At 39.8% G+C, this 25,356-nt stretch overlaps 2 protein-coding genes across 3 annotated transcripts in view; both read right to left on the minus strand.

Annotated features, from left to right (window-relative positions):
* The window catches only part of LOC115423417 (myosin-9-like), a 50,036-nt gene extending 42,989 nt beyond the window's left edge, over positions 1-7,047 (minus strand). For both annotated transcript variants that reach the window (XM_030140205.1, XM_030140204.1), the window contains exon 1: positions 6,806-7,047. The gene's annotated coding sequence lies outside the window, so the exon portion shown is untranslated. The remainder of the gene's footprint in view (positions 1-6,805) is intronic.
* An 8,283-nt stretch (positions 7,048-15,330) lies between these two features.
* Positions 15,331-25,207, minus strand: txn2 (thioredoxin 2). Its single transcript, XM_030140292.1, is given in 5 exon segments — positions 15,331-16,269; positions 16,363-16,486; positions 19,729-19,774; positions 19,777-20,008; positions 25,082-25,207. Coding segments are annotated over 4 exon segments (519 nt in total). The 5' UTR covers positions 25,082-25,207; the 3' UTR covers positions 15,331-16,152.
* Between the last annotated feature and the right edge of the window lie 149 nt (positions 25,208-25,356).

Raw genomic sequence — 25,356 nt, forward strand, 5'->3', positions numbered from 1 at the left:
CAGAGTTTCTGTACAGGAGAGCTGTAGAGCTCCAATGAGAAACCAAGAAGAATTAAATGCATGGACAAAACCTGTGCATTATATCATTGTATTATATTATATAATGACTCAATTTACTATTTTTGTAATTAAATGTTATTATTAAATCATGAAATGCTGTAGAAATGTAGTAATTTTCTTTCCTTAAAAATGCAGAACAGAAACTGCCCAACCTGCCCCCCCCCCCCCAAAGACACACCGCTACACCAAGAGATCAGTTCCACAAGAAACACTGAATGCATTACAGCCTCACGCATCATCTACCCTAACCCCACCTCTACCCTTTTTCTGAAAGTTAGAAGGGTGGTACAAGGAGAAGAAACAGGGAGGAAAGAGGAAATGACAAACTGAGAAAACTATTTTGCCATTTGTGGAACTTGTTGTGCTGAGCCCTTTCAAGGAGGAGAAGGTGGTGCGTTTTCTTGAGCGCATGCTGAGTGGCTCTGAAGACTGAGAAGTAAATTAGGCCTTGGATGGAAAATAACCACACTGCATGACAGATCCACATCACTTTCCACATTACTTTTCACATTCCTGCCCAGACCTGGATCAAGTTGCACTTTTGAGTGTTGAGCCAGGCAATGCCATCTACCATTACCAATGACAGGCCTCAACAAAGACCTATTAAAAGGTTTATGCATTATTTAGTGGTATCTAACAGTGAGGTTGCAGATTTCACCCAACTGAATACCCCTCACCTTCCCCCTCCCCTACAGTGGTCACTAAAAAAGAAAAGTGAAAGCCTTGATTACAGCCAGCATTTGGTTTGTCCAATCTTGGGTTTTTGGTCAAGATGATAATGACTCCAAGTCTGCAGAAACATAAGCCACTTTTACACAGAGATCCTGGAAAAAAGGCGAGATGGTGATCCCACCTTTTTGCCACCGTTCACAGATTTACACAGCCAAGCCAAAGGAGAATCAGAGGTGAGACCAGGTGGACTTATTCACAGCGAACCTGCATTCCAGAATCAAAGGGGCGGTGACGCAGCACAGTGTATACTGTGATGTATAACTTGCACATTGGAAATAATGAGCATAGTGGTGTTGGCTCTCAAAACAACAAAGGAGGACAAGCAGAGCCACAAATGTTAGTATGGCTAGAGTCCTCCGCCCGAAATGACAACAGCTCGCGGATGTCTGCGTCTTCCCAGTTCGACATCTTTCTGATTGAGTTAATATGTTTGTTTACTGTACACGGCCCCTGCTCATCTTAAAATTCCCCTGGCACAGGAGTCACACACAATACGTCATCAAAACATCACACCTTTGTTGCAGAACGAGAGGTATTCCTTTTATATGGCATTCCAGAATCATGAGTCCACCTTTACCATGTCTCTGTTACTACCTCCAGAGGTATTACAGAGCCGTGACAGAGGTGGGACCAAATGATCTCAACATTTCGTTTACACAGACCTTGTTCTGGAATGAAGGTGAAATATTCCTGGAACAGAAGTGCTGTGTAAAAGGGGCTATAGTGAACTTCATGGAGAAGACTCACTCCCTCTGTACTCACTGAACCTTCAAGATAAGTCAAATGCTTTCCTGTATACCCTTGGTTGTTTTAGATGTTGTACATTGACCCAAATGATCTGCTTATCAGACCAGCAAAGAACACATTTCATGTTTTACATTCAACCTAATCAACTTTCTGATTACACCAATAAATGAACAATTGACTGGTTATTTGACAAACTATAGCAGATATTACACAGTTCCAGTTAGCCCTTTCACTAAATTCTTTCAGACGGTATCAACCAATAGATAAATAGACAGGTGGTTATGTAAGCCTTTCAGCAGACACTGAAAGAATGCAGAAGGGAGTTAATATACACATTTGTTTGCCAGCAATATTTCTTTACAATAGAATACAGCGGAATGTGCGCTGGCATTGGTTGGCCATCATTTATAATAAAAGCTGTAACTCTACATGTACTGCTATGTTCTTGCAATATTAATCACCAGACAGCACCTGCTCCTGCTTCACTGTCCTGGATTATTTTATGGCTCTTCAACCTTATCTTTACTGAGGACACTCCTTTGAATGTGAAAGCAACTCACTCAGACAATGCATACTGGATAATTTTCCTCACTCATCATCAAATAATGTATCTGACAAATTCATATGCAAGTTGGACTCAAGTTTTGAGGTATATGTAGACTGACTTCAGATTAAAATGTCCCATGGAAGTCAGAGGAAAGACATGAGTTTCAAAGCGCATTTCAAAGGTCACTGTAAGAAAGTGGGTTTAAAGTGCCTGTGGTGAAATTTGTTGAGCAATTTCCAAAGTATTACCCATTCTCGCTATATGGTCAGATACCAGGTGCACAGTTCACACACACCCAGCCTCCAACAACCTATTTTACACTTGACCGCAAAAATAAGTCTCTAAGCCCCAGGAAAAATGCATGGCCTAGAGAGTGTTGAAAAGATCTATGATAACTTTGCAGAACATGTATTAGAATCAGATGAAGGGAGGTGTGTGGCCAGATGCTTGTTTCATCTTAATCTAACTGAACTGAAAGTTAGATTATTAAACTGGCATTCCTGAGCAGACAATACTAAGGGTACTTATCTCTGATCTAACATTACCTCATCATTTACAGCACAAAACAGGAAGTAGTTTTATCTAGTATCTACTATTCCAAAACCACCTATCCCAAGAGTTGGGTGGTGGTGGGGATGTGGGGGGGTCAAAGTCTGTCCTTCAAGATTACAGATTTGTACTAGCCCTTTTAGTGTGTAGTGCAAGTCAGAGCACAGCCATTTCCTGGCATTGTCTAGTTCTATTGAAACCTTACAGGTGTGAGTTGTGGGGATGGAGGAAAGGATGGACTGGTGGCAAAAAACACATACAAGCAGAGGAAAGAAGAGAGGCAGAGGACTATGACAAGGAACAGAGATTCCTAAAAAGGTCTGTTGAGAAGACTGAGACAACGAGGAAATGTAACAGCAGTAGTGAAAGGAAGTGGGAAACCCACAACAGACACTACTGCAAATTTATACTTTGAGTTCTGTTGGTTCAACTAGTCTGACTGCTGCAACTTAATCACGTCGTTTGTCAAGCATACGAGATGTTTGGGCAGGCCAAAAACAGATGAGAAAAAAGTAGCCATTTGGAAAGCCTGGATTTAAGACTACATACTGAGAAATGGCATGATCAGCTCTGCCACGGTTAATGGAGAATCTTAACAATCTCCCTCTGACTGGAATGTTTTGCACACATGAATGAATCTCAGCTGACTGGGCCTCATAGGATACTAGTATAGGATGTGCTTGATACTTGACTGCCTTATCAATCAGACAAAACAAGTTTAGCATGGAAATGCATGGTTGATGAACTCAAAAAGGAAACATGTGGTTAAATCTTTATCATGATGCAAGTAAGGCAGCCACCAAGCATAGTTGTGAAAAGCTTTGAATTCTGTGGATGTTTGTAAAATTGTTGCAAATAAAATTTCCCTTAATAAACTAATCTACTGAATTGGGTTCAGGTACTGTTACTTTCGCATAGTTGTTCTGACCTCTTCCAACCTGTGTTAAATGTATCTTGTTCATTCAAGATGACTAAAAGTCACCCAATGAAAAGAACAACTGATGCCTTGATTTAAACAACTGAGGCCTCAACAACAAGGATTTCCTAGAGCAAATAAAACACCAAGTTAGACTAGCAAATGTAGGAACCTGCTGCCTAATCAGGCAAGTGATAAAAAAAAAAAAAAAACAAAAACACCTTGGTCTTCAGCTCTGGAGAAAACAAAATATTGCAGCTATATGGGCTGGCTAACGTTATCTTAAGCCTAAATTAAGCTCAAGTTAAGCCTATTCTGCTTCCTTCCCATCTCTGATGGTTCAGCTGCATTTCAATTATCCTGTAAAAAGTCATGGTGTTTGAAGATGTAGGTGAGTCTTCATATTTTCCTGCATACTTTGTCTCAAGTTTCCAAAAAGTAAAAAACACTGCAGTGCAATAAAATGAGTTGTGGACAAACCCTCAAGGACATGACAATTAACTTTATTTGATAACCACCAATAAAACAATTTGTACAGCAAAACCTAACATCTTACCAGTGGATTTCTGACCCACAGACCTGAGAGGGTGAGGGGGAAGAAAAAACTGCAATCTACCAAACTGTGTCACACTGCTGTTTCCCACTTGGAGTCCCTTTTGCAGCAACAACAAGAGGCCTGCAAGTAATCTGCCTCAGCTGGGGCAGCCTTCCTCCAATGAAATCTAAACATCCACTGGCATATTCAGTCACACTGCGTCGTTTTGAGAAGATTGAACACAGAATACATAGAATACATAGAATGCTCTAGCTCCCAGTCCACATTTCAGGATACCTGTGTTTAATTTTGCTCAGCCTTAAAGTACATAACTTTCCCGGAAGGTCTCCAGTATGGACATTGCTGACACATGAATGATGGAATGTAATGATCTCTGCAGGGGGTCCATAACAACACTTAAACTAGTAGTGAGTGAGAAGAATTGGCCTCCCGAGATGATGTTGTGCAATGGATTATCAGAGTTTAATACATGACTCAGATGCAATAACAGGATATGACATACCATAAGTCTCTTAATGTGACCCTTTATGGTTAGATTTGTTCCAATGCATCTTCCTCAAGCAGCATCATATAGATAGGTCTAGCATAGCTCTAACACTGGTATGTATAGTCACAGCTACAAGTGACTGTACACACATGCGCATGCGTTTGTGTAGCTACTGTAACTGCGGCTTTCCCATTGTAGGCATGAAAATTAAAACATTTTATTTGGTGAGCTCAAACTGGAGCTTAACAGCTTTTTGGCAGAAGACAATAGGACCCTGATGTGTGTTCCTGATTACTAAAAGTGTGTGTAAAAAAGGTGGTGCTCTCATTTCACTTTGAGACCTCTCACACACCCAACAATAAGAAGCAGGTTTGAGTGGATGAGGGTCAGAGCTGTAAGCACTCCACAGACTAGTCTGACTTAAAGATTAGATTTTGTAAAAATCATTGCAAAGACTGAGCCATGCAACTTGCCATACTCCAGACAAGAAGGGTGTGCGAGCATACCAGAGACTGTTTGCTTCCCAGAGTGCAACACAATGATGTGCCGTCAAACAGAACAAACACAAATTGCACTGACAAAGCTCAACAATTGCACAGACGCACGGTGACAAAGCAGAGTAAGGCAAGATGAATATTTTAAAACTTCAGAGCCAAGAAAAAGTGTGAGATTTTCAAAACCACTGCCAGAGACTGGTGGGACTGAATAACTGTAGCTCCAACATATGCACTTACATAGGAGTGAATGTTTAACAGTTGAACAAAATTTCATGAGGGCCAAGTGGAAAAGGAAAAAAATACAGTAACTTAAAAAATGTATTTTGCGTGGAAATCTTTTTTACACTCTTGGCCTCCAACTCATGTTAATTTATGTTAATGTATTTTTACCATCATACAATAGTATTGTTCTGTTTCAAATAGCAATTACTTGTCTGTCTCAGAATAGGAAATCTCTCCTCAGTTCCTGTAGTAAACACATAATTTTTTGCTGCCAATCACTTCATTTGAGGCACTGGTGTAAGGGAAAATGTAGTACACTTTACCACTAAAACAACTCAGCTGAGTAAAGTAACTATGATCTGTACCTTCAGCAGGGTTACTGCCCCTCCTGAAATGGGTTAGAAAACCATGGGTTTTTGTTTACAATAATGATATGGGAGTTCATTTCACAAATGAAAATGAGAGTAATTTATAAACAAGAACAACATAGGCAACAGATGAAGTGAACTTACAGCAAGAAAGTCAGTCATGTTTGCTTTTATTAGCATTTGAACTGTTTGTTTCATGTGTCTGCTAGTTTGCGAACAGCGTTTCTACTTGTACTGAAGATAACAGAGTCGAAATATTTTTCACGAGTCTATCCGTGATTTAAATTCTGACACTGGCTGACTCGACTGTGTGTTAAGTCATGAAAGGAGTTTTACATGTTTTGGTCCCGAGGAGATGTAAAAGTTTGTGAACCACTGATCTCCTTTGTATAAATATGTAAGAAGACGGTCCATAGTGAAGGTCTCAACTGTTGCGTGTCAGAGTAAGTGAAGTAAGTGGAGAAACTAGAGCTGAGATGGGCAGATGATATGGTTCAGTGAGGCTGAGATTCAGGAGAGCGGCGCGTTTTTCCCTCTCGGTCCACCGGTGAACGAGTGACGTCATGCCGCCAGACAGACATTACTGACCACACACAGCGTCTGCTCCGACCACTACAAGCGTAAAGTTCAACCACAAACTAATAATACACTTCCCGGTGTCCACGACAGAGACGGTGCACATGTCGCATAAATTCACTTTACTTTGATTTCCATCCCAGTTGCGTTCAAGCTCCTTGCGACCCCCGTTTTTTTAGTGCAACTCATTCAACCGAATCACTTCCTGGATCTACCGTTACGACTTTTAGTTAGCTTCACGCCAGCTGCCGCACAACTTGACACACGGCGGACTCAAACGTTTCTATTAAAGTTGAAACAAGAGTAGAAGTTCCAGGCTGCCGAAAAAGTTCGAAAGAACCCCAGTATAAATCTGTTCAGTATGCTTCAGCAGCTCACACTCCACTTTGCTCCACCCAGCGCGGTTTGCTGCTTAAGTTGGAGCCGTGAACTAGCACCGGAGCTTCCTGGTTCACTGCACTTGCTGGAGTGACGGGACATTGAATGAGGCGTGATAGCTTACCCACACAGAGCATGGCAGCCAAAAATGTTCAAGTTAAGGATTTTACCTGCTTTTTCGGGTACAGGACGCCTTTGAGAGGATGGCTAACGACAACCGGGCGGTTCAGTCTGCGTCTCCGTGGGTCAAACGTCTTCTTCTCTTCGACAGCAGCTCCTCAGAGTTCAGGCTAAACTATAATGCTTGCTTGCTTCCTCCCTCTCTTTCTCCACTTCAAGTCACTCGTTCTATCTTTTTTTTTTTCCTCTACCCTCTTCCTTCTGCCCTCCCTCTTCCAATGACTGCTGACTGGTTCGCGTAATTTCAGTCAGTAAGCAGCCAGCCGGAGCCGGGGTGCGGTCCAGGGAGAGGCGTGTCTCCTCCCACATCTGCCCGCCTCCCGACCAATAGGAAAGCCGCGTCCATAATGTGCACACTTTAGGCCAATTGTATCCTCCCCAAGCGGAGGGGCGACATCCACTGGGCGGGGTCAAAAACTGAACTTGAAAGAGTTGAGAGCAGAGGGAGGGGTACGGTTTAAGCTGTGTTTAATGTGAGAGGTATGTGCATACTAAGGAGTTTTATGACCATATAAGTAGCCAACCAGTCACTTTCAGGATGGACGGCATCATCCAGGGTCTTCGTGTGTCAGCAGGTCTTGTCTGACCGTTGTCTGTCTTAGAAACATGTAACAGTCTGTAACCATCACTGCTATCTATATCTCTGTTGTAAAACTTCAGTTATCAGACAAATCCCACACACAGGCCTATCTGAAGTATTCTAAAATGAGATGTGTATGTTGTATGTGTATGTATGCCAATGACACTAAACAGATTTATGTTTATTAATTGGTTTATATTTGTAAAAAAAAAATAGCTGCATGTACTGCCTGTATTCTTGAACACATTTTTCATAAATGTTTCTTTGTTTAAAATAAACCAGAATACCATTTCATAGAAGATAAGATCAAGAGGACTGAAAAATTTGCACTTTTGTGATTTATTCTCACAGGTTCCCATCATTAAAACAGGTTAAACTTAGATTCATGACCAGACATGTTAACACAGTCTGGGAACCGCTGCAGGTAATAATCTAATTGATGTGCGGTAAAGAAAATACTTTTACAGTCCTCTAAACACTCCTGGGATTTGTTTGCTTTGGCACTTCATAACTGTCTGACTTGTTTGCCCTGGCGATGAGAAGGAGATAAACATACAGTCCTTTTATGTACAGACAGCTAACAAATTAAAGAAAAAATCTATTAGAGGTGTATTTAAAGGTGATCGTACCCCCTTCTATTAGGAAGGAAGAGTGATTGTTTTGTGCTTGTGAATTATATCTTATGGCCTTCACTGTCCCACTGTGCCATCATCGAAACAGCAATGTCTTCTAGAGTTCATTCCTTTAGTAGAGTTCAGAGACTTGCAGAATTAGTGCTGAAGAGTACTGAATATGTTTTGTCAGGGACATCAAAGTGAGTATCACTTGAAAAAAGTGAAATGATAAGTCTGCTGTCATCTGTTTTTTTTTTGTTTGTTTGTTTTGTTTTTTCATTCTAAGCAATTGGTATCACAGCTACATTAAAATTAGCTGAGGAAATACACTGAGAGTGAAATATGCACCATCAATGAAGGTAAATGAGGATTAAAATATGGTTAGATTTCAACCTATGCCCCTGTGGAAGATTATCATTACTACAGATACATGTGTACAGTAGTTCATACTTATAATAAAATAAGGCGCTGGGGCATGGAGGAAGACATCTCTGCTTCTAATAGCATATGGTTGCCTATTTACTTATGACTTTTTTATTGTAAGTTATCACTTCTCAGATGCAAAGCAGCAGATATCAAGAAAATGAGTAATCAATTTTTAAAAATCAGGGATAAGAAGAGAGTAATATTAGTATAAAATAGGAAAAGTGAGCAGAGCCAGAAACTTGACCAAAAAAAAGAAATAAAATGTGTGAGATGATGGATGTTGAGATGAAAGATGTGCAGTGCCACTGCCAAAGTCTACACAGAAGAACGGAATGGTACAATGTGAACCTGTTTACCTCAAATACTCCCTTGGGATTCAAATTGGGTGATGTGAGCCCATTTTTTTTTTCTTTTCCTGAGTGGAACCGAAGGCTGCGGGCCAATGTGCATGCCAAAACCAGCAGGGAGGTATTAGCAATGGAAAACAAATATTTCTCACTTTCTCTGTGTGAAACATTGATTTACAGAATTAGCAGCACTGAGGTCAACCAATGATATTGATGATGCTAAAGGAGTATGCAACAGAGGATGGTGACCAGGGATAAACAACTTTGGCTCTGCAATGCAATCAAATTAAACAATTGCACATTCAGCACACCATACAAGGAAACTCCTATACTGTTTTACAAGAAGTCACATTATATTTTAAACCAATGTCAGATATGGCAGGCATCTGCAGACAAACATAGGAAAACCAAATTTTATGTACAATGTGTGATTTATGCTCAGGATGTGTCATTATGAAAGGAATGTGTCCGTGTGTTTTCCTATATGTTTAACAGCTGGGCATCACACATAGCCTATGTAGAGGACAACACTGAACATTCAGCAGACTTGGAAAAATCAATAAATCTCACAGTCCCCTCCCTCTCAGGCATGGATGGGAAATATCTGAAATTTCAGCTGAGAGGTTAAAGGTCATAGTTTTCCTTTTAACTTGAGCAGGACCAAATGCGGAGAGAGCAATAGTGGGGAAAATAGTGGTGTAAAAAATAATAGTAATAAAAAAACAGATAATGAAAAACTTTGGTGGGTTTGCTCATTACACTCTTACACAACAGGGGCATGAGATGCAAAACAGAGCACTAACAAAAATGCTGGATTAAAATTCAGCATATGCATGAAATACCAAATATGGATAATTCTGACCTCACTGCCTCCCTCCCCTTTCTCCTGTTCTCTTTTTCACTGTGACCTAGTCTCTCTCTCTTTCTCTCTGTCTCTTTTCCCCTTCAGTTGGTTGCAATAGCAGCAGGGTGTGTCTGTAATTCAGGGTGTGTAAAGCCATTATATCATCCAGTCAGAAAGAAAAGGACCCATTCAGTGACACAGTGTTAAAAGGGTGCCATGTTAACTCACCGACCACTCTCACTGTGTAATTATTACTTGTGTGAAGTCATGTGTGTGGGCATTCATACATGCTTGTCTGCACATCCATCCGTTGCACACACACACACACACACACACACACACGCGCACACATATATATATATATATATATATATATATATATATATATATATATATATATATATATATATATATATATACACACACACTACCAGTCAAAAGTTTTCGAAAACCCCAGTTTTTCCAGTTTTGTATTGAAATTCAAGCAGTTCAAGTCCAATGAACAGCTTGAAATGGTACAATGGTAAGAAGTGAACTGCCAGAAGTAAAAAAAAAAAAAAAAAAGGTAAGGTTAAACAAAACTGAAAAATAATGTACATTTCAGAATTATACAAAAAGGCGAACAAGAAATGGGTTAACAGCTTAAAGCAGTTCTGCAGCAATGGAGGTTGATCAAGCCTCGAAAGTTGGTGCAACCAATTCCTACAGGTATCCCAACGTTTCTGAATTACTTACAACCCCCTCTGTCTGCATAAAAGGAGTGTTGGAACACATTTCGGCACCATACCGTTGTGAGCATTATTTGAACAGTATTGTACTGCAGAAAGTAGTATGTTACCATAAAAATTGTGAGGAAAAGGCAATTAACGATAGAAGAGAGTCAGACCATCACAACACTTAAAAATGTAGGTCCTTCCTACAGAGAAATTGCCAAGAAAGTCAAGGTATCAGTAAGTCCAGTTTCCTTCACCATCAAAAGGCACTGAGAAACTGGGGGAAATGCTGACAGGAAGAGGTCTGGCAGACCCAAAGACAGCCCCAGACCATCACACTTCCTCGTCCATGTTTGACAGTTGATGAGGAACTGAGGAACCATCTTTTCACCTACTCGACGGCATACATAAGTCCTGCAGCATGAACTGAAGATTTCAAATTTTGATTCATCAGTCCATAACACCTTCCTCCAGTCTTCAGTAGTCCACTGGCAGTGTTTCATGGCCCAGGCAAGCCTCTTTTTCTTATTCTGAAGTCTCAGCAATGGCTTTCTTGCTGCAACTCGACCCATCAAACCTGTTACTGGAAGTCTTCTCTTCACAGTTGAAACTGAGACTTGCTTACTATGACCACTATTGAGCTGTGCTTGAAGCTGTTGTCCTGTGAGTCGCCTATCATGCAAGCTGTTGACTCTCAGAAACTTGTCTTCTGATTCTGTTGTGGCTTGGGTCTGCCAGACCTCTTCCTGTCAGCATTTCCCCCAGTTTCTGAGTGCCTTTGGATGGTGAAGGAAACTGGACTTACTGACACCTTGACTTTCTTGGCAATTTCTCTGTAGGAAAGACCTACATTTTTAAGTGTTGTGATGGTCTGTCTCTCTTCTATCGTTAATTGCCTTTTCCTCTTTTCCATTTTTATAGTAACACTAGTAACACACTACTTTCTGCAGTACAGTACTGTTCAAATAATGCTCACAACGGTATGGTGCCAAAGTGTGTTCCAACACCCCTTTTATTTAGACAGAGGGGGTTGTAAGTAATTCACAAATGTTGGGGACACCTGTAGGAATTGGTAGCACCAACTTTCAAGGCTTGATCAACCTCCATTGCTGCAGAACTGCTTTAAGTTGTTAACCCATTTCTTGTATAATTCTGAAATGTATATTATTTTTCAGTTTCGTTTAACCTTACCGTTTTTTTGTTTTGTTTTTTTTTTACCTCTGGCAGTTCACTTCTTACCATTGTACCATTTCAAGCTGTTCACTGGACTTGAACTGCTTGAATTTTAATACAAAACTGGAAAAATTGGGATGTTCTAAAACTTTTGACCGGTAGTGTATATATATGTCAGGGTGGAGACTGCGATCTGGTAGGATCGGCGATTCTACCAGTAGAGACTCCGATCGTAGTCTCTACCAGTAGAAACTCCGATCAGAGTCTCTACCGGTAGAAACTCCGATCCGAACCCTAACCCTAACCCTAACCCTAACCCTTCTACTGGCAGGATCGGAGTTTCTACCAGTAGAGACTCTGATCGGAGTTTCTACTGGTAGAGACTACGATCGGAGTCTCTACTGGTAGAATCGCCAGTCCTACCAGATCGCAGTCTCTACCCTTACATATACACACATACAGATTTGTGTCAGATCTGATGGGTGTTAATGCTCATATCTGATCTACTGTTGATTGCCTAACTGGAATCTCTTACCTAACCTTACCTTACCACGCAGACAGAATTCAACATGCACTATTCGAATATAAGCCCAGAGTAAACAGATTGCCTTTCAGTCCAGAAACTAACTTCTTGTGTTTTTGTTCTACATCAGTCCCAGTTATGTGCAAACCCATACCAAGACTAATTATGCAACATGGTTGTGTTTGTTCCACACATCTAAAAGATCATAAGAATCATTAAGAGTAACTCTAGCTTTTGAGATATGCAATAAACAAAGGACAACAGCGGCTATAATATAGAGTGGCTGTTTATTCTGACTTAATGTGCTTTAGCTCGCCCTGCTTTCTTCTGTCCTTTCCTTAGTAATCAGTACACAGGAAGGGGTGATAAGACACATGTTGACTCACAAAACTCAGGAATGTGGAGTAAAGGGAAAATACACAAAGCCTTCCCTCTTTTGTGAAAATGTCTCTTTGCACTCACTTGACAACAGCTCTAATTCAAACTTATCAATATGATATTGTGAAGTCATTAGTATCTTGAATTGAGACAAGATGGAGCAAGATAAACAGTAACAGTGGCACCTTTGTCTGTGCCAGGACTGGTATTTTTCTGGAACAGAAGGGAGAACTAACAAGGTGGAGGGCAGCATGTGTTTAAAATATAAATACAGCTATGTATTTACTATAAACAGAGAAAACTCTCAGGCTGTGCCAGATCTGTCTGTTGTTACAGCTCTCCTACACATACACCAACTTCAGCACACAAACCACAAGTCTGCAAGCTCACATGCACCTCACACAGAAAACACACTCAGCAAAGGCATTTTGGCCCACTGACTGTCTGATTTCTTTCCAAACAAACACACGGTAAAGAGTTTAATAATCTGAGAGAAAAGCTGGTACATTTGGACAGAGTTACTGGAAGAATTCTGCAACTCCTGCCTCTTGAGTCCGTTTGTTCAGCAGCCGCTGGCTTCCCCTGCCTTTTTTTTTGCCTTATATGGTCATAAGAGTGGTTAAGTAAAAGAGAGAGACAGCGGGAGCGAGGATGGAGGTGTGGTCTATTGTTTTTGGCGGAAGAGGTGTAGGGTTACGTGCTGCTCTTGAACCTTTGGAGCTTGTCGTCATCTCTTTAGTCATCTCTTTCCTCTGTCTAGAGCCAGACAAAGAGGGTGAATAGACAACATGGGGAGTCATGTGTGGAAAAGGAGGGGGGCTCGATTCCAGAGGCCTAGAGATTATTGAGAGGCAAAGAAAGAAGCAGAATGTGGCTTTAAAAGGCCCATCATTACCAAAGATGCCGTTATAAAGATCCCAGACATCACAAAAGTATGCAGGAATGTCTTTCATCCAGGAGCACAGTTATTGCGTGTATACATCTGGACGTCTTACTGATCCAGGCTTTTTGATTCAATCACACCTGCTTATGTAATGCCAGTGGAATTCCCCCTTGTAAAAAAACACTGGATCTCAGTTGCTACTGACCGACCCCACATAACAGCTCTGCGTGAATGCATCCCAGGGCTTCATTGCCAGTGATCTAATCTGAGACTGCATCACTAAAAGTGCAGATGGAACATGTCAAATGATGTATACTTAATAAGCAGTCTGGAGGCCCTCATCACTATTCTGTCAGCTGTGGGCTCTGTAATAACATACACGAGGATGAGAGGGCGGACAGGGCAGGGTTGGGAATGTTTTTTAGTTTGTGAGATATGAGAGAAAAGCAGATGATGGAATGATGATTGGAGGTGCTCTACTGTCTCCTCAACAGCTCAGCCTCATTTGACCCTGTTTAGAGCATATGCAGCACGTGAACACATAGAAGAGAATAGATTCTACGAGTCCTCGCGTGTAAGGTGTACTCACATCAAGTACCAATGAAGTACCAATACAAAATAATAGTACTTCATGATGTGATGTCAACATGCAGTTACACGATTGAGGTAAAAGCATCAGTTTGTTCCCCCAGATTTATGTATGACATGAGATTTTCATTAGTGAAGTATCAGTGTGGTTGCAGCGTGTTACTGATGCAGCTTCTGGAGATAAAAGTGGCTTGAACTTCCTTCTCTCCAGTTTTATGTACAAGGACACCATATAAAGCAAGGACTAAACACATGATTAATGGGAGACAAAGGAAGACAAACAAAACAAAGCTCTGATACACAAATCTGTTCAACCATGTCAGAACTTTAGGTTGAAAAGTCCCTGTTTGGTGGACACCTCTGCAATGTGATTCTGACTACACAACACTGCTGCTTGCATATCAGAGGCTGAAAAGCTTTGAAAGCATGGGTTTAATTTTTAACAGTGTGTTGGATTTTTAAAGCTTGCTATTATCTGTTAAGTTGCTTAAAAGTACCAGAAAAGCTGTCAAAAAAAAAAAAAAAAAAAAAAATCAGTTTTGTAGGTGCAGTATTTCCCCCTGAAATGCAGAAGTATAAAGTGGTATACAATGGTACCTCAAATTTGCATTTAAGTGCAACACTTCATTAAAGGTACTTTTTCTTCATGCTGATGTCTCTCCTATAGAAGACACATCCCAATGAAATAATTAAAACAGTGAAAACCCATATAACATTTAAGACAAAGTACATTTAAATAAGTTGTCGAAGGGAGGTGCTACTGATCTCACCTTGCTATATTTGACACTGTTAATCATTTACAATGCGCAGCGATAACTACAAACCACACTAACCATTGCAACTCATAATAAGGCAGATAAACTCACAAGTGTTCATATGCTGCTGTTTAAATGCCTGGAATCATATGTTCTGGTGAGTACCAGGTGGGTGGTTTGAAGCCTTACTGAACAAAGGAGACTGGTACAGGTGTTTGGCAGTTTTTCTTTCAGGTGTGAGACTGAAGACATTATCAAGTAGAGGTTAGAGAGACAGGCAAAGAGGGCGGATATGGTTAATCTAAGGGGATGACAGAAGAGAGGTAATTTACAGAGCAGCAATGAGAGAAGGGTGGTGTGTAGGCGTTTTTTTTTAACCTCTCAGTTCACTGATGACAGGGTTGTGTCACAATGTTCAGCTCAGAGGACAAAGAGATGAGAACATATTACTCATATTTATGGGGAAATATTATAAAAACTTAGAATTAAACAAGTTACTGGTTTACATATCTTGTGGTCGTTTCCAACAGATGAAACCCTCACTGCTGTCAAAACAACTAAGGCAGGGAATGTACATAACTTCAATGTTGCATCAGTGTCATCGGGGACAATAACACTCCAAGTCTTTCTCAATCGCAAGGAAAAAAAAAATAAAAAAATTCAACACTAAACAAATTCAAGACAAACAAAATTCAGGCCATTTTCACTCTTTTATTACTTCACTTGGTCATTTCACATACATAGAGTTCATTTCAGTCAAAAACTAAACCAAACTCCTTTTTGCAATTTCCATCTGACTAAGATTCACAATCATGACCAGAGACATGCCACACACACCAAAACAAGCATACACAGAATCACACACACAGACGCACTTAATCCTTTCTCACATCATTAGGCATAATGGTGTAAAAATGACCATGTGGCTTTGTGATCGAAGAGAAATGCCACCTTCTTGTGGACAAAAGCAGGAACTACAAGTAACACTGTCAAACTTCATTCAGCATCGTCAGGTTAAGTTAAATCACCCCCCTCTGCACCACTAAAACTAGACATGTTCATCCCTTATGATACATTATAATTCCAGAACAGAATATTTTCCATTCTATAGACTTTTACAGCACATTGATGCATGTCACCTCTGCAGCTCTAGTAGTATGAAAAGGACTTGTAATATTACTGAATAAAAAAACAAAAACAAAACTGCTGAAAAAAGGAGCATGGCATAATCCATACAGTTAATGAAGGCTCACACCCATCACTGGACAGAAGAAACAGAAGAACAGACAGAGTGAAGCAGTAATGCACAGCAGAAGCCGTATGTCTAGGGATGGGTGTGAGTATTTGAGTGTTTGCCAGATCAGACAGTGGCAAAGTTTTGTTTATTCATCAGTCCGCTGTTGCTCAACAGACTCATAACAGCGGTAGTGAACGGCTGAATGCCAATCGTGACAGAACAGGATATAAAACAGCACCACAGTGGTGGTAAACGGCAGGGGACGGGACTGTTGGTTTACTTTCCGATGACTTTGCTGACAAATGAGTCCAGTTCATCGTCATCTTTGATTCCCACAAAATGGCCGACGACATCACCTCCTCGCATGCCAATTACCGTTGGAACGGCTGAAACCTGGAAACAGAACAAATCCCGTTACAAGAGAGATAATATAATAACTAAATCATTTAATACATACAGGTAGTTCAATCAAAGTGCTTATCTCACCCCATATTCAAGAGCCAGGTCTGTGTGATCATCTATGTCAACTTTCGCCATGGCAACACGGCCTTTCTGTTTCCTAACAGCCTTCTCCAACCTTGGCCCGAGGATTTTACAGGGACCACACCACCTGAAACAACACAATGAGAGGTCCTCCATGTATAAGTTAATTATAAAACAGGACCCCTAAAGCTACCGGACAACTCTGCCTCCTGCAGATTCTCTGAAACCCGAGGATTAAAGGTCCAGTGTGCAAGACTTACAAAGGTTTAGGATATTATTGCAGAATTAAGAATATGAAAATAAGAATTATGTTTTGGTTACCTCAGAGTAAGTTTAAATCTATAGAGGGAGCGGGTTACCTTTCACAGAATGTGGCACATTTCTATAGTAGCACCAAGTGGACTTCCTCTTCCTCTTCCACATTTCTATAGTAGCACCAAGTGGACTTCCTCTTCCTACAACACAACAATTACAATACCCTTGGCCAACTCTGGCCAGAGGGGTATTGTAATTGTTGTGTTGTCTGTCTGTCCATTCAATGATGTAGTTGCATTATCTGAAGAATGCATTGAGATATCTGCATCAAATTTATACTGTGGATGCATCTTGGCATGGAGCAGAAATCTATTGAAAATAGGTCACCTTGACCTTCTTTTTCAAGTTCAAATGGCAACATGTCTTTTTCAACGATGTAATCGATATATTTGGCCGAGGAGTATTAAAAGTGCACACTACGTTATGTTAACACAAGGCATCCAGCATTAAGGTACATGACTATTTTTGAGTGTGGACTACAACTAATATGCCCTTAACAAACACACAAAAAAACCTTGAACTGACAAAATAAGCACAGATTCCAACAAGGGCATTCTATGATCTCTAGTGGATACCAGAGGGGCAGAAGAATGTTTTAATCAGTTTGTTGTATTCTGCACTTCATTAAGTGTTAGTAAATATACACATAGGGAAACAAACATTAAAAGAAAATGTATAATAAATATGGGAGTTTTGTCCTTTTTATATGGCAGATCTAATTCAGTTAATGTTGCGGTTACAAAATTGTTATATTGTACTATTATTATGGGTCAAAGTTTACTTACAATGTACCCTTCATTTTGTGGCTGTATGTTTTTCCCGAGCCGGAATGACTCGATATTTCTCAACCACTCGGATCAGCACATGCGTGATAGGCGACTCACAGGACAACAGCTTCAAGCACAGCTCAATAATGGTCATAGTAAGCAAGTCTCAGTTTCAACTGTGAAGAGAAGACTTCCAGTTACAAGTTTGATGGGTCAAGTTGCAGCAAGAAAGCCATTGCTGAGACATCAGAATAAGAAAAAGAGGTTTGCCTGGGCCATGAAACACTGCCAGTGGACTACTGAAGACTGGAAGAAGGTGTTATGGACTGATCAAACCTGTAACTTGAAGTCTTCTCTTCAGAGTTGAAACTGAGACTTGCTTACTACGACCACTATTGAGCTATACTTGAAGCTGTTGTCCTGTGAGTTGCCTATCATGCAAGCTGTTCACTCTCAGAAACTTGTCTTCTGATTCTGTTGTGGCTTTGGGTCTCCCAAACCTCTTCCTGTCAGCATTTCCCCCAGTTTTCTGAGTGCCTTTGGATGGTGAAGGAAACTGGACTTACTGACACCTTAACTTTCTTGGCAATTTCTCTGTAGGAAAGACCTACATTTTTAGGTGTTGTGATGGTCTGTCTCTCTTCTATCGTTAATTGCCTTTTCCTCTTTTCCATTTTTATAGTAACACACTACTTTCTGCAGTACAATACTGTTCAAATAATGCTCACAACGGTATGGTACCAAAGTGTGTTCCAACACTCCTTTTATGCAGACAGAGGGGGTTGGAAGGAATTAAGAAACTTTGGGACACATGTAGGAATTGGTAGCACCAGCTTTCGAGGCTTGCTGCAGAACTGCTTTAAGCTGTTAACCCATTTCGTGTTTGCCCTTTTGTATAATTCTGAAATGTACATTATTTTTCAGTTTTGTTTATCCTTACCTTATTTTTATTTATTTATTTTTTTTTTTTTAAACTTTTGGCAGTTCACCGCTTACCTTTGTACCATTTCAAGCTGTTCTTTGGACTTGAACTGCTTGAATTTCAATACAAGACTGGAAAAATTGGGGTGTTCTAAAACTTTTAACTGGTAGTGTAATTGAATATCAAGTATGGTCTGCTTCAGCCTTAATTAATAATGCTCATCTGCAGACAACAATCCATTTCACCAAAGCCAGTGGCTGATATTAAGCTAATATTTAATATATTAAAGGCCATTTCATACATTTGTAGGGTTGAATTTGTGCTCATTCCAAGACATTATAAATCAAATAGTTAAATGTTGTACATGTGGCCAGGGTCTTATCCAAGGTCAGAGCAAAACATTGAGTTTTAACAGTGAGGGTGCAATGAGAATTTTTCATGTCCAATTTGGCACATTCCAGGTTGCCTGGTAGTCAACAACAGTCCTGTCCGGACCAACGGCCCTGTAGCTCACCGTCATGTTCTATCAAACATTAATAAGAATGTGCAAGGTTGTCAGGTTCTGCAGCTATGTTACCATCCTGTGGTCTTGATGTAGGAGTTCATGCACCCAATAGAAGTGGGTGGTGCTTTCACTGGAGGATAACTCAACTAATTAAATGAATGTCCATATATGACTTCCTATCAGTGCTCAATGGTAACTATATTGATAGCTCTAACCATTTCCATGTTATAAGCCATCAAAATATGAACATTACAAGTAAAGGCAAATTTTTTATATTTCAAAAATTCATCAACAATACATAAATAAAAATTTCTTAAAAGGTCAAACTTTGTAGACATTCTACCAAGGAACCTACATTAAAAAAAAAAAAAAAATCTGAAATGAACCCGACCAGTAGTTTTGGAGAAGATTGTTGAAATGTAGACATTAGTGACCTTGAATTTGACCCTTCAAGGGTCTAACCATTTCCATGTTATAAGCCATCAAAATATGAATCATTATAAATAAAGGCAAATTCATTAAAAAAAATCTCAAAATTGTGTACAGGCTTTGTAGACACTGTTTCAAGAAAGCTACATGTAAAATTTGAAACAAATCCATCCAGTAGTTTTGTCAGAGAAGATGTTTGAAGAAATTGCTAAAGATGATGCCAATGAAGACGCCGCCAGACACAGTTCCTTCACAACAGCTCATGGCCCATTGGCCAGTGAGATAAAAACAGTGACTAAATGACCAAAACACATACAGGACATTAAAAAGGTACACATGACCAGAAGAGAATTAACCGTTTTTAATTAAACATTAGGTGCCTGTTCCTAAACATTTGGGATTAGTGTACCACCCCTCCTTCATTTACTCACTGTGCATGGAAGTCGACTAACACAGGCAAGTCACTATTGATGACCCGTCCGTAAAGTCCTCGTGGTCCTGAACATTGAAAGAGACTTCACGGCGGGAGGTGTGAGGCAGTGAGTGAGGCAGGGTGCGTGAGGGGGACAGGAAGGAGACCCGAGTTGTGGTGGACTGTAGGGAGGAGGTGGGAAATGAAGAGGAGGCGAAGGTGGCAGTGGATGCTGGGACGCGGCGGAAGTCTTTTGCAGAGAGTGTCCAAATTCTGCTTAACAGCAGCCTGTGAGCCATCTGTTCAGAGATCAAAATAACCAGAAGATGAGACACATGTTGATTCATTCAATTTCTCTGATTTCAGGACAAAGTCAAAACCAGAGGAACTACACAATGGTTTTACTGTAGCAGAGGACACTTATGTAAGGCCTGAATGTTTACAGCCATTCTTTACATGCTCGCTGCTCCAGGAGTGGGTGTGTCTTCCTGTTTGATTAATGTGTCTTTGACTAGCACAAACAAGACTGAACTACATTCTGCCAGGTCTGATTGTCCAGAAAACAGAAGCTCTAAAAACATGTGAAAAATGATCAGAATTACTAGGCAGGCATTAGGAGTCAGAATCCACTTTGAAAACTGGCACCAAACATTTGCCAAAGGTAGGACTGAACCTCAAACAAATCCAATCATTAGACAACATTACACTGCAGCCACCTGAGATGACTGGCTAGTTCAAAGAGGGCAGTTTACTGTAACAGCATCCTGGGTATACACAGATACTCAGGGAGGATGTTCAATAAATGTTAACGCAAGAATGCCAGACTTGTATTTCTTCTAGTTAATGCTGAGCCTTATGTCGGGCTGCATGATTTTGGCAAAAAATAAAATCCAGATTGTTTTCCTCTAAAAACTCGATTTTCAATTTTGATTTCGATTTTTGGGTAAAACTAGAAAAGACAACAGAAGTCAGCATGTCATTTTCGTGAGCAGCCAGCAATGCAAGCCACTGTTCCCTTCCTCAAATCTGTGATGGTATCATGTGATGGGCCCACAGAAGTTTTATTTATTTTTTTTCCCTTTAAATCTTTATTGAATGGCATATACAAACAATGTATACGACAAGAAAATAACATAACAAGTTTGCCAGGGGGAATACACTACAATACAATGTCCAAATCAGAGCTGACGGTTTTTGTAGCGTTTTTGTTTCCAGCAGCTTTGAATAAAGTTCAACATCTTTCAAAAAATAAATATTTGGTTTTGTGTTGCAGAACTTACATTCGTGAATGAAAAATTTAGCAAGTAAGAGAACTAAATTAATTCTATTTATTTATTTATTTATTTATTTCCTTTTTGGGGTATCTGGGCCCACAGAAGTGATACCAATGTAAGACAGGCATTAGTCGTGCGTGCGTGGACCACATAATATGAGTGATCCCCATGCGGTTCTATTTAAAATGGGGGATCCGTGTGTGGAAGAGCCCGACCCAGGACACGCTGGAGGGATTATATCCCCGGAGCTGGTGGAGGTGTTTGGGCAGAGGGTTGTCTGGGCTCCTCTGCTGAGGCTGCTGAGGCTGCTGACCCCCGCGACCCGGACCCAAATCGGAAGAAGACGTATGGTACGGATCCGGGACAACGTATGATGAGTGATCCCCATGCAGTTATATTTCAATTGCGGGATCCGTGCGTGAAGCCACGGCTTTCACTGGTATCACTACTGCGGGCTCATTAACAGATTTAAAGTCCGGTCATTACACGGACTTCTGTGAAAGACCGCTGTCACAGATAAGAGGAAGAGCCTACGGTAGCCCGCAGGGATGCGGCCGGGAGGCACGAGAGAGATTAAATCGATTTGACGATTTTCCTTCTTTAAAAATCGTCCTAATTAAAAATACTGATTTCGATTTAAAAATCGATTAATCGTGCAGACCTCGCCTTATGGCTAAAAACTTTTTTTGTCAGCTGTGAATAATTGACAACATAAGATTTTGTTTTGAATTCTTGAAGACAATGGCGCAAAGAAATGTTAAATAAACTTTGAAAGAGATCTAATAAAAATGTTGAGATACAGAGATAATAAAAAAAAAAAATCATCTACTGTGACCTTGACCTTTGACTTTAATGTCAAACTTCTTATGGCACAAGATAGTCACACTATCTGTATGTTGTGAATTGGGTGTGTGTGTGTGTTAATTCTTCCCCACATTAATAAACATGAATTTTTGGAATTTTATACATTTATCACTTTGATCACTGATTTAGAATGAACCAAAATGTCCTCATCTGTCTTCAAATTTGTCAGGAAATCACACACATGAGAACTAGTTTGTCCAAAAATGACATTAATACTTCTAACACACAACCACTGGTCAAAACATAAAACTAGGACATTGCAGACAGAGGTTATGAAGCACCACTGACAGGCAATGACTGAAAATGAATCTCTCACAAGGAGAAGGATAGCATTCTGAGTTTTTGTTGGCCGAGAAAGGAAGCACATTTTCAGAGCAAAAACGCAATTAATATAATTGATTCAATATACTGCCCAGCCCATGAATGTTGCAGTATAAGCAAGTGTTCCTTCTCTAATCGCAATGATATTAAAGTAATGTTTACTTTTGGGCTTTAACTTCAATGCATTGAAAACTAAATTTTACAAAATTTCATCAAATGGATGTATTAATCAAGTAATTAAAAAAACCCTATTATATTATAGATTTTTTATATGTTTGGTATTTAGGGTATTAGACAAAATAAAGTAATAATGCAACTTGACTTATCTTGAGAAAAATTTAGGAGTGGATCATCCAAAAATAAATAACACAACCTACAAAATAATAAGTAATGAAAATTAATAGCTGTCGGCTACAGAGTTGGCCCTAAACAAAATGTGGACACAGTTGAGGAGGGAAGAGTTAAATAGCCTTGAGTATTCAATATCTAACCAAACTAAACTCTTGTAAAATCTTTTAATTAATTTTTTCAGTACCTTACAAAAATGTCTTGCTTTTGAAAATTGAATGAACATTGCTGCCTGCATACAAAGAATTTCAATGTCACATGCTTCTATCAGCATGCTGTGGGCCAATGACAATCAACAACTAGCTGTTAGAGGACATAATGAAACACTTGTCTTTACATGTTACATGGCTTTATAGGGTGAGGAGCTGTAATCTGGGACACCTCCATTTGACAGAAATTCTCCCTCTAACAACTGAAAGTCAGTAAAATGATGGGTTAAAACAAGCTGCAATGTCATGTGATGAAAATCACATTACTTTGTAAATGTTCAATCACAGTAAAGCATTTTTTGTAAGGCATCTTTTTTTTTTTCCAAATAAGAAGTGCATCAAGTCAGTGTCCTGCATTTAAATTACATTCATGCTGAGGGGATGAATACTATATACAGTTTAATATGGCTTACATACACACTACATTTGTCATTTCTATAAAATTTTGCCCTGCTCCAGGTACTATAGTCTGAAAAGCTGGTCAGCATGATTTACTTAAGTACATTACGTTAATCTGTGAAATGTTTAGAGATGCATAAATACATGCAATAACAAGTGGCGCCAGGCACAACAAACCCCACCCCTCGCACATATTGTATGTGCCAAGTTTGAAGTAAACTGAAACAAAACTGATGTTTTTATAGACATTTGAAATTGTACCCATTATATGTACATGGAGGGAAGAACCCAATATGGTATGAATTCAACCAATAGTTTTGCTGCTACACACATGTGAAATTTCACCCATGATAAGTAAACGGGAAAAAAAGATTTAAGAAATTCATAACAAATTGAAAGTTTGACCTACTTTTCCCAATATATAATGACATCTATTCTGGGTCACTGGCAATCTATAAGCTCAATTTGGTATGAATTCAACCAATAGTTTTTGCTGTTATAGACATTTGAAATTTTGCCTATAAGTAAATGGGGAAGAAAAGATTTTAAAAATTAATAAAAATTTAAACTTTGAGCTACTGTTCCCAAAATGTAATCGGATCTATTCTGGATCACTGGCAGTCTATAAACCTAATCTGGTATGAATTGAAGAAATAGTTTTGTTGCTAGAGTGTTAAACAAAGAAACAGAACCAAAAACAATACCCCTTACCTTCCCTTCAGGGGCGGGGTAACAATAGTTCTTTTGATGTCTTCCAGCACATCATTGTAAATATCTAAGGTAAAGAGCTGGTGACACTCATTGGGGGTAACTACATCTCAGCTAAAATACAAAGTGAGGGTTTTTTGTGGTTAGAGATGCTGTATGTTCATTGTGTAACACACCCCTAAAGTTAAATAGCAAAAATGTCCCACATTAAATCACTCCACGTCTAAAATACTACTTGTACTACTTACTTGCACCATCTGGCATTAGTTTTATGTTGCCAATATAGGTCAAATCCTTGGAACTCAAATTTTCCAAGCTGATCATATATCTAATGGCTTTCCAGCGTAGCAAATGAAAAAGTGGCCACCTACAAAAACTTGACAGAAAACACTACTTTTAAATTAGTGTTAATTGTTTTCTGATGTGGTGTTACATTGAGGTAATGGCACTGTAATTTTTCCAAATGGACATAGAACATTACTGATGTAAAAAAAAGTTTTCAGTCATCTTGCAAAAAGTTTACCACGTTGGTCCATTTTATTTCTTTACTATGTTGCTATCTGTCTAAACGGTGTGCGGGGAGAATATGAGAAAGAATTAAATCTGTGATCATTTCAACTTTAACATATATTCCCGGATTTTGTATATTTGCAGAGATGTTTAATTAAAAATTCTGCCAAACCATCTAACACCATTTAGCCTACTTGTTAAACGTAATTTTCTTCGATGATATAATAACAGAACTCCTACAATATAATACGTTGCTTGTAAAAAGCTTGATTAATCTGGATGGTTCCACCTCTGCCTCATTTTGAGCCCAGAAAAAACCCAGAAAAAACCCTGCTACTTAACATTCAAAAGGTATCAGAAGTTAAATGAGGTTAAGTTGATCCACAGACAGCCATGTTGTCCTGCTACGACCTCGAAGTGAAAATACAGGGACAGCCGAGGCAGTGAGTTTAAACCTGTCTCTGTGGATGTATAGACTGAGTTTTAACGTGTATCCAGTCTGGTCTGTGTGTTTCGGGGGTGTTTTCAATCCCGCCGGTGTGTAGTTCTTCCTCCATTAACCTACGTTACGTATGACTTTGCCCTCTTCGTCCTCCTCCTTCAAACCTTTTCCGCCGCCTCCGCCTCTCGTTAAGAAACACACTCTATTCCACTCACCCCAGAGAGCCGGCCTCACGGTGGAATCTGAAATGTCACATACACTACTATTAAAATTAAACTAAATGTTTTCGGTGTTTACCTTGCCGTTACGGTGCCGTTGCTCTTGGCCTCGCGGACTACTGGAGTACTTCCGCTTTGGAGCCGCAAATCAAAAAGGGACCGAGCGGATTTTATCGCCTTCTGGCGGCCTCGGTTTTCTGAGCGGCGTCCCCGTCTGGCCACATTTAGAAGCGCAGGGGTTGGTTTTAATTCACTTGTCCAGGCTTTTTTTTTTCAATCCAGGTCTGTTTAATCATCATTTCTAATTTCTTATGTAAAGTGTGTTAGCTCGTCATTTGATTTATGGGAGATAAA

This window comes from Sphaeramia orbicularis, chromosome 8 (assembly GCF_902148855.1).
Source record: "Sphaeramia orbicularis chromosome 8, fSphaOr1.1, whole genome shotgun sequence".
NCBI classification, from domain to species: domain Eukaryota; kingdom Metazoa; phylum Chordata; class Actinopteri; order Kurtiformes; family Apogonidae; genus Sphaeramia; species Sphaeramia orbicularis.